Here is an 11,114-nt window from a genome sequence, read left to right on the forward strand (position 1 = left end):
GTGCGAGCTCCTGAGTTCATTAGAAACGGGAACTTAATGTTAAGTATTATTTGGCTCTAAAAATCTAATAGTTAGGGGTATCCCCACCACCACCTTTGAATTTGAAGAAAGTACTTATTCAGACTATAATAATTAATGCTAAGCACTTGCATAGCTGCTTGTATTCAGGGTTCTACAGACAATTATTATTACCCAAATTAATTTAAATGAAAATATCTTTGTTTAGAGTTTAGTAATTTTCCACATTTCAACTGTATTTCTTCATAATTATTAGAATTAGCATAGGTCCTGACCCTCATTTATTTGTGTGTTCAGAAACAAAGTCATGCAACAGTCTTATATAATGAAAATTAAAAGGCCAAGCAATAACATTAATGTTCTTTTAAATAATTAATTTTAATGTGTGGAAGTGTGAGCAATAAATGTTTTATTGTAAACCCTGATGCGGTAATTAATCCAAGTGATTAGGACCTAATTGCGTGTTCATAGTAAATGTTATATTTGCTGTGAAACAAGTTTTTTTTGAATTGTGGTTCTGGGACTAGAGTAGAGAGAAGAGCGATATTTAAAAGGAAATGATAATGCACTTACTTTTAAAGTTGGTAAGCCAGATATTGAAAGAAATACATCCTTTATTACTTTGCCAATTACTTTTTTAGTTCTTCTGAGCATTTTATTTTACTATGCACTTAATTTTATGCAGTAGTGGTGCTTATACATTAAATTAAATATATCATAAGGATATGTAGGCTGTTTATAATCACCAGCAAATACCTTGGGGAGCAGGAGAGGTTATTTTGGTTTATTAATCATTTACACCTTAATTTGCAAATAGCAAAAGACCTATTATTCCATAAAACTTGTCATTACTTTAATGCAAAGGATAAGTCATCCTGTGAACAATGTTAGTTTCAGGTGTACCGGTTGTGCTTTGGACAGCCCTATTGCACACCAAATGAACTCAGATCTCCACTGAAGCTTTAGAGCTGCTCTGGATTTTCACGGATATAATTTATGGAGGTTGGATCCTTGTTTTTTTTATGTTTTTTTTTTTTTTCCCCAGCAAAATTACATTTTGTAAATGTGCTGTACGCTTCTGTGGCTCCTTATAGAGCTCTGTTTTGCCCACGTGAGCCCGCTTTACTTAAACAGGCTCAGTTAAAGGCTGAGTTAGCATTTCAATAGTGCAATGAGCTTCAGAAATCTTTTGTGTTACCTCTTGATCACGTCTTTTTTTTCTCTCCATACCTACCATGCTACAGTATCAGCGTAGTCGTTCTGATGATATGATCTTTATTAGTGAAATAATACGCTCTTTCTCTGGGGCTCTTGAAATATGTTCTAACGACGATGGTAATGACTTTGATTAATATTTAATCCCCGTGCTGCTATGTTCTTATAATTTACAAGATCTCAAAGGCAGCTGGGGGGAGGGAAGAAAGGTTTCTGCTTAAGTGTTTCAGTATGGGAGTGCTTAGGGAAAAACAGACCTATGTTTTATTATACCTTATATCTGTTTTCTAACCTGAATTGAAGTGAAACCTTTCATAGCATGACCACGTTGTTGACGGGGAAATCCCTAAGATATAGAAGTCGTGCTGGAGTTGACATGTTTTTCATGGCATTGGACTCATTCCTGTATTTGTTTATATTGTGTAACAGCCACGTTCCTCTGCATCACCTGGGAATCCTGACGCTCTGAGGGCACAGGTATAGCAGGATATACTAGTATAGAGCAAGAGGTCGGTGAGGAGGTTTTTTTCCTTGTTTTGCGAGCAGGGGAACTGATACTTATAAATACAGCAGGGCGAGCCGAAATTAATTTCCCCTTCCACTCCGAAAGTCACGATAGTTGTGCGCATAGTCACGTAACCAAAAAGTGTCTTGCATGTACACAGCAGAGGAATTTTTATGATTTTCAGGCCGTGGAATATTAAAGACAAGATTCTAAAATAAGCAGTACTGATATGCAAGTTTTGAACGGTTCTCCACAAGACTTTGTACGATCATATTAAATTTTCTGCATTTTTACAAGATCCTTTGACACCCAGTCAGTCAGTGAGGATTACCTACTAATACACCAATGGTCAGTCATTGTTTCCGTCTTTGAGTGTTTTACCTGTCTTTATCGAATAAACCATTGTGCTGGTACAAGCATATTTAATTAAAAAGATATTCGTATTTGTCCTCTTCTTGTTCAAGGCTATTTGAATAAGCAAGGGATAGGCTTGTTTTAAATGTTTGCTTAGAGAGCTTTCAAACTGAGGATTAACTGTCTAGAGAATTAGAAATTATCTATGCATTTGTAGTTACATAGATTCTCTCAATTTACTAATATACTGTAAATATTATGTACACACCAAACTTGAATGAATTCAACATATGGTTGATGTTTACATAATTAATGAGATGCCAAATTATATTAATGTAACTAGCCGTACACAAAAAAGCAAATATTGCACAGTCATCAAGGGCCTAAATTAACCATACCTTATTCTTTACTTCTTGAAATGCTTATCTGCCATGATAGGGACCCTGGATTGTGCTCAAAATTGTGGAAATTAGGATTGAAAATCAATTATCTCATTGTTCCAAACATCATAAATAATATAATTACCAATTTTTAGACTTCTGGTTGTTGTTTCATTAAGCAACAATTGTTATTTCTGCATCTACTTTTTGGTCTGAACACAATGTTATCCTCATATTAATAGATGGGTTAGGCAAACCTAATTTTGATAAAGAGTTATTTTAGAAGGATGAAAGGTGAAGGAAGCAGTTTCTCTCTTTAATCAATGATTTAACAAATATTTTAAGATGCATCACTTTCTCAGTAAGGGTTAAATTGGTTTTCAATGAAGAAAAAGTGTAGCAAAGTGTTGTTGGGATACTAGGAGAAAAGTGGCTTGTTCTTTATCATAGCTTGTTTGATTTGCAGCTTATATTTTATCGATGGTAATGCCCTGTACTTTATAATACCTTTCAACACAGAATTTCAGTCATTTCAGTAATGTTAAGTAATTAAACCTCCCACTGGTTCTGCCAATGGAGGTGTATTTATCATTATAAGTATTTTGCAAGTGGGTAAACAGAGGCAAAAAAGGTTGAATTACTTTAATCAAAGTAATAAAACCTCTAGGCTCCTGTCTCCCTGATGATGTTTAATACTTCCTCCAAAATTTTGTTACAAATTCAGTATAAATAAAAATAGATGTCTCGCTCCCTGAGCTTAATAATCTCATGTAAAACTGTGCTGAAATTTGGAGAGAATATAGAGATTTTGTACTTCCTCACAGAGGGGCAGACTTTAGGGAGCTATGTCAAACCGTCATCTTAAGATCTTGATTCATCTTGCCAAAATGAGCTTAATTAATTCTGTAGTTTCCAGGGAAATAGGAGAATTTTTCATTTGTGACATTTCCCTGCACCAAAACTGGGTGTATTGCTGCGCTCTCGCACATGTGTGTACACCTCCCCCTCATTGTTTAAGTTCTCATCTATACACTCTGCAAGTATACATCTCGTAAGTAAAGTCACACAACTCTTTTGTCCTAGATGGGGCTGGGAAGACCTTCCTGGAGAGTGTGTAATTTAATCAATAGCAGTCAGAATTGAAGAAGATTTCAAAATTGTTTAAAACTGAAAAGAAATTGCTAATATATGCATAAAATAATTATTTTCTTTAACATATAATGTCAAATATTGGACGTTTTCTGCTACTGTTGTAATCTGATAGATAGTAATATGGCAGCAAACAGAGTTCACTTCAGCAACAAAGAAGTCGTTCAGGTCTGAAAGCAATCCTCTCCTCCTGACATGTTGGCACCGTCACAGAGGAAAATGTCACGGTCAATATAAGCACATTTACTGACAGTTAGGTTTTTTCCGATGTTACTGAAAACTGTTTGAAACTTGGCTTTTATCAAAACCAGAAACACTGGCCACTAAGAACGATAAAACAATAGTTTACAGCTTAGTCATTTTCCAGTTATAAAGCAATACTTTCATAAAAATAAACAATGCATACAGGAACAAGCCAAAACAATTACTCAGAGAAATTGTTGCATTCTTGCTGTCCTTGCTTTCTGATTTAAAACAACTGTCTCCAGTAGGAACTGGACAAAAAGCAGCAGGTTTTGTTTCATTAAGTAACCACTTGCTGATCACTGCAAGATAAAACAGAGTTCCAAGATGCAATTGATACTGTGTAGGTACTTTCTAAGTTCCTAAATGACCTATTCCATGAAGAACAGGTACATAGATTAAAGTAACGTTCATGTATTTCACTAATTTACAGACTGAACATTTCCCAAGTGAATGGTTATATAGAGCTTTTGTCCTTCCTAGAGAAAGTAAAAAATGACTTAAAGCGCAAGCACCTTCATTAATAATGGTCATGCTGTTTATTTAATTTGTGGGGGTTTGTTAATTATTTCTGGAGGTTTTTTCCGCAGCCTAAATATTTTAATATCTGTATCATTTGATACTACTCTGTCATATCTCAGTAAGGAAAATAATTAAACAAATAATTTCAAGCGGGAACAGGTTGCAGGCATAAATGTTCAGAGCTCAGAGGAAGAGGTAAGGGGTCAGTAAGTCCGCTAACTTGACAGTGTTGCGCATTCCAAGTACCGTGCTCAGATATTTCAGTGCTAAAGATAGCTTTTAAATTGTTCCCTGCTCTTTTAAACTCACATAAGTACTAAGACAGATGAAGAGCTTTTGCTGTAACGCTCCAAGAAGATTCCTTCTGGTTCCCGTTCTGAAGGAAGATGATTTCGGTGCCTTGTCTTGTGGTGGGTGGGACACGGACTGCACCCAATCTGTGCTCTGTGCAGTTCAGAGGCTGGAAGACTTTTGGTCTCTTGTGGTTGGAAGGGCACCTGGAAGCCTTGTGTAGGCTCTTCTGTCTGGAGCAGCTACCTAGTGGTACATAGTGGTTCATTCTCCATCCCAAGAACTGCCATGTGTTGCAGCTTCACTCCTTCCAAGCCCTGATATTTCTGCTAGACTGCAGCAGATGAGACTGGTGGCAGAGCAGAGCGGAGGGAAGACTGTTCTACCCAAGTGTGTGGCTTGAAGTTCTCTTTGTGTACAGAATATAGGAAACTTTATCAGGGCCAAAAGCTCTGACTTGGTTGTCTGTCGTTTAACAGAGCGAATTCGTTTGGCACCTTGGCAGTCTCACTCCTTTACTGAACTGCCAGCATCCTTGAAGTTAGATGATTTCTGTAGGGCTTTACTGAATCACAGTATTTATCAGGACTGTCACTACGTAACCGTCAAACTTTCTGCGTGCCTGAAAAATTCCACCCTTTAGATGGATGAGAGTGTGATATCGTCATAATTGCTTTTTTATGTAAATGCTTGCTATAAAATAATTTTGGATTAAATGATGTGTTCCTTTCATGTTGGCAGAATATAATTTGTCTTAAATGGCAGCAGACTGTTGTATATGTGTTTCTGAAACTTAAATATTTTGATTCACGCTTGCGATTTATTGATTTTACATTGTTACCAAATGGCATTTCAAAATCAGCTCCGAATACCATGGTTCAAAATCCTGTCACTCATACGATAAAGTTATTTTCATTTAACTCACTCTGCAAATGGGAGTGGCAAGGAAAGAGGAAGAGCTAGAAAGAAGAGAGGGCAAATCCATCTTAGTGGGTAGGAGGTTTGCAAACAATCCATATTTTTATTATCTCTGTGTGTTCTTATACTTATCTGTACTATTAAACAATAATAAATCAAAAATTGCAAAGCTGTTTGTTATCTCGGCCTGGATTTGTCTAAATGTATAGGAGGTCACAGATTTCAGTTTTGGCTTTAAGGAAATACTCCCTGGCCTAAAAAAAAAATAATCCCGATCCTCATTGTGTAAGCATTACATGTATGGAATCCAGACGAATTCAGTGCATGTACGTTACTTCATATGAACAAATGAAGGCAAAACTTCTCAGTTTGGACAGAACACCTTATACAGAATTACTTTCACCAAAACCGGAGTCGTTCAGGTTTCATGAGGTCCTTCAACACTCTCTGATTCTGTGCTGCTGACACTTATGACACCCTGAATTTGCTGCCCTCACATCTGCTACAGCTAGTGCTGTGTGAGCTTAGTCTAGGTCAGAAGAAACCTTTTGGGTCTGCGTGTGATAAAAATGAGAGAGATGACTTGCAAAGACAAATTGCTTGTGTGTAAACCCCCCCAAATCCTTCCAGTAATGCTGGTGTCTATGAAAAAAAGACTTGAGTATCAAAGACTATCCTATACTCACAGTACCTTGGCATATTTTAAAAGGTTCATCAAAGAATTTCTGAATATTGTAAAAGTGAGCAAGATTAATATGATATTCTCTCTTGACTTTGTCATATGCATCTTAATATTGAATTTTAAAAGCTCTTAAGTTACAAACAAGCTACTGCATCTCCCATAGTCATGTGTCTGCAATGCACAAATGCTTTTCTTATGTCTTCTCTTTATCTTTCTCCCACAAGGAAAATGTTTTTCTCCACCAAAGGACTGTATTTAAACAGAAGGACTGCTTACAGTGCATAAGAAAAGTATCGTTGGGTTTTGCATGTATGTACATACAAGCATGCACATAAATAATTCAGTCTATCATCCTATTTTCCTGGTGTACATATTAGTTCAGCCTTGCTCTCTGGCTTGTGGTACTCCTGGCATAGAATAGAGGCTCGTTACGTTTTGAACAGCAGAAAATAGTGGCACATCATGAAGCTGTAGCATCTGGTATACTCAGTCTCAATCAGTGCACGCCAAAGGAATACTGCGTGCTGCTAGTATGCCTGATAGCCTTTAAATGTTTAATAGGTTTCATAGTACAATATTGCTGCCTTTCACTTTCTTTGACCGCACTGTCTAATTATCATATGTCCTTGTATATGCAACATTCATAGATACATACACAGTAATTTCATTTCATGTATAAATACAATGTAAGTTTCCCAGGCTATTGGAATTTCTGTATATTGTCCGTCTCATCTTTTGATTACAGGTAGTTTCTTCCTAGTTGTTTTAAGGTACCTTTGGGTTTCGAAGGTAAAACGGTTCCCAAAACTCTCAGAAGTAGACTGAGGTGTGTAGGTGGGTATAGAGTATCTTCTGAGAGGCCTCTTAACCTTTTTGTTAGTGGGTATTGAACTTCTAACTAGTGGAATACAGTGGTTTTTACCAGTGTTTCCAAGATACGCTTATTCTCACAGTCAGAGCTAATGTTGGCTAACAGTTAATTGTTGGAGGAGGCAGGAGTAGTTGAGTTAGACATTCCTTTTTCGTCCAGACAGATGCCTATAAGCAATGGCAGCATGCGGGCTGTGGTTCTAAGAAATCACAGAGTGACTTTGTGAATCCCAGTGAGATATAAGAAAACCTATTTGTTTTAGTAGAGTTCTTTTCTGTTCAGAATGGTAGCATGCTGCAATAGCGTGGTCTGTTATCTAGATGTAGTTCAAACTTAGAAAGCTGGGTTCCTGTAACCATACAGCCCATAGCTGTAATTGGAATTCCACTAAAACGGAGACTAACTCAATTTAAATACTTAACAAAGGGGGGTCTAATTAGGTTTCTTTAAACCCAAATCTGTTCAGCTCAGATTTTATGCATTTTCTTCCTGCTTTGTTAATTCCATTGCGTGAATTCTACTGCTACAACTTTTGTTTCTGTATGGCTACAACTTTTTTTTGCAAAGAAATGTTATACTTGGCAAAGTTTTACCAAAAGTACTCATACACACAACTCTTAATTTCTAGATGTTTTAATGTCAAATAGTTATTTAAATAAAAATATAAAAAACTCTTGGAAGGACACAATTAAATGGCAGAAGTGATTTTTAGGAAACCCAGAAGACAGAGCGGTAGCCTTTGAGAGTTCCTGGCCTTTACTTTGCAGTCTGAAAAGCAAGCTCTCCTATCTGCATCTCAGTACTTTTATGTTGCCTTTCCAAGGAAAAGGGAGTTGGATGCAGGCCTGAGTTAGATCTCATGGGGATAGCGTTCTGTACCTTAAATTACAATCAGATGTATTTTAGTTGAGATGGAGTTTTCAGCCTAAAATTGGTAAGAAGCCTAATTATTTGACCAGGTTACTATTTACGTAGACCACTGTATAGCAATCTGCGATTTATCCACAGCTGGCAACATGTTAGCCTTGAAAGGTTTCTATTTTGTGTTTGGAACGGTTTTTAAAAATCCAACTCTGTTCATTAAATGAAAAACTAAAAGATGGTAGAGATTGCTATGGAGACGAGATGTTATATAAACTGTTCATTTTAATTCTTCAGAATGTAAAAATAGCAAAGAAGCTTGGATGTTTACAGGCTTGCAGTCGCTCAAGGTACTGAGTAACTCTACAAGATGCAAAGCATTCTTGCACCCTTTATTGGCATGGAGCGAATCGTGCCCAGATTTTGAAATCAATCATGCATTTGTTAGACTGGAGAGTGTGGAGTAAGGAGAGGTAAAGAGAAAGACTTTCTAAGTAGTCTTTAATCTGTAGACTCTTCATTATATTATTTTTTCCAGTGAGTAGAGTGCCTAAGATGATCTGTTAGCTGAAGTATGCAGGATAAAAATACAGATATTCTGTGATCCAAAGACATAATAATATGGATAAAAACTGGAAAATAAGACTATTTCACTATTATACCTTTTAGAGTGTCATGGTGGCGATGTTATAGATAGGACTGAGATGGTGTTTTATTTATCAGAGCCCCCTCAAAGTTGTTTGTTGCTGTGCCTTAGACATTTTCTCTGGCCTTAAATTTAACACTTGCTGCTCTTGCTTGAAAATTACTATTATTTGTTGAGTTTTAAGAACAGATAGTAAAATCGCTTTTAGGATTATGAAAATGGGGATTTTTGTAAAATGGGGATAAAAATTATAAAAGAGGCACCTGGACAGGCTGGAGAGGTGGGCCCAAGCCAACCTCATGCAGTTGAACAAGGCCAAGTGCAAGGTCGGGGCAATCCCAAGCACCAATACAGGCTTGGCGGGGAATGGCTGGAGAGCAGCCCTGAGGAGAAGGACCTGGGGGTGCTGATTGACGAGAAGCTCAACATGAGCCAGCAATGTGCGATCACAGCCCAGAAGGCCAACCGTATCCTGGGCTGCATCAGAAATAGCGTGGCCATCAGGTCCAAGGAGGTGATTCTGCCCCTCTACTCCACTCTTGTGAGACCCCACCTGGAGTACTGCCTCCAGCTCTGGAGTCTCCAACATAAGAAGGACATGGACCTGCTGGAGTGTGTCCAGAGGAGAGCCACGGCAGGGGGGCTGGAACTCAATGATCTTCAAGGTCCTTTCCAACCTAAACCATTCTATGATTCTATGAAAATGAAACATACAAAATTTGTTTAAATAGTGTGAAGACTAAGCCTTCATCTAATTAGTAGATTAATGAAACTATAGGGGATCTTTACATAACTCCTGGAACATATGTGGTTGAGGTAACCATCTGCAATGCTAAATTCAAAATGGCAGCCTTGAACTGTTCTTCATACAGGGTTGAGATCGGCATTCACAATTTAGTAGACAAATAGTCATTGCTGGTTGAGAACTGTTTATTTGCTTCAGGTTCAGAATAAAGAATACTTTTAGGAGGGGGTGCAATACATTACATGTGCAGAAACACGAAAACCCCAAGGTTTCTCCTGCAAAACAATAGCAACTTCTACAATGACTGCATACTCAACATATTTGTTATAAACAAGGTAATAATTTTTCAGGCAAGGGATTTCATTAATCTCCTAGCTGTGTATAGAGCCATCGTACTGGACTTTGGAATTAAGCATCACAGTCTGATTGACTCTATTACTAAAAAGGGGCGTTTAGAATTACAATGTATCACCTTTTAAAATACGAACATTAGCTTTAGCTGCTGTGGGAAAGCGTACTACATGGCATGCAGAGGTAGGGAGTTGTGTTTAATTTTGGAGTGCTGTAATTCTAGGTATATGCAGATTCTTTGTCACCTTCATAATACCTTAACAGAACAGCAGTATTTTCCAGACGCTTTTATCTGTGCACGTGTATGACAAAGGTGGGTTGGGGGAGACTTTCTAGAATCAGCATGCATCATGTCGTTCCTAATAGGAAATTAGTAACATACATTGGTTTGTTTGGATGTTTGCAGGGATTCTTCCTGACGGTGTCACCAGAAGCAGTATTAAAAGTGGCTGCTCAGGCTTCTGCAAACAACAAGATCTTCAGTTTGAATCTTTCTGCACCATTTATTAGCCAGTTCTACAAAGAGCCTATGATGAAAGTCATGCCCTATGTTGACGTCCTTTTTGGAAACGAGACGGTGAGTCTTACAAAAGCAATTAAGTGTTTGTATGTCTTGCTCCTAGCTGCTTGTGCCTTGGAGCCTGCTTCCCGCTCCTCTGTCATTTATAGAGAGAGACTGACCATGTGAAGTGTCACTAGAAAATGAAATCCGTGGTCACAGACAGGACTGTGGTATTTCAGTAGATGCCAAAGATGTCAATTGACTTGTTAGAGGTTTACAACTTGCTCATTCTAGTGTGGAGACACGTGAACAAGTTACTCTAGGTTAAAAGAGGAAATATCCAACACATTGACTGCTTTGTAATAACTGTCCGTGTGACTGAGGTAAGTCACCCAGAAGTTAACTCTCTGCTGGAAGAAAACCTATGAACCGGCTACTGCAGAGCTGCTGAGGTTCGCTAACTTGGTTCTGTACCCATACTGTTGCTATTAATAGCATTTTCTGTGATGAAGATGTGATGTGGGGAGAAGTGGGAGGAGAAAACTAAGAAATGGTTAATCAGTTTAGAAGGTTCTAATTGATTTTATGGTAGATGGACTGGCAGTCCTATCTAAGGATGGTTTATCTTTGCTATGCAACAGTTGGCAAACAGATTGCATGAAATTCTGCCCGGAAGTCCATGGTAATAGACCAAATTAATTCAGATTTCACTTGTTGTAGTGCTATCGCTTTTTGATATTTTTTTCCACTTCAGAAGTGCTCTTAAATATTTATTAGTTTGATCAGCAGAAAAGGTTAAAAAAAGCCTTTGAAAAGTGTGACACACCTAAAAATGAGGTTGTGGGCTCGTCTCTCAAAAAT

General features: G+C 37.6%; 1 protein-coding gene across 2 annotated transcripts in view; it reads left to right on the plus strand.

Annotated features, from left to right (window-relative positions):
- ADK (adenosine kinase) overlaps positions 1-11,114 on the plus strand; it is a 305,604-nt gene that overhangs the window by 211,556 nt on the left and 82,934 nt on the right. For both annotated transcript variants that reach the window (XM_082486535.1, XM_082486536.1), the window contains exon 7: positions 10,158-10,328. In XM_082486535.1, coding sequence (XP_082342661.1) covers positions 10,158-10,328 — 171 coding nt within the window. The remainder of the gene's footprint in view (positions 1-10,157; positions 10,329-11,114) is intronic.

This window comes from Vanellus vanellus (assembly GCF_965231255.1).
Source record: "Vanellus vanellus genome assembly, chromosome: 7".
In the NCBI taxonomy this organism is placed as follows: Eukaryota; Metazoa; Chordata; class Aves; order Charadriiformes; family Charadriidae; genus Vanellus; species Vanellus vanellus.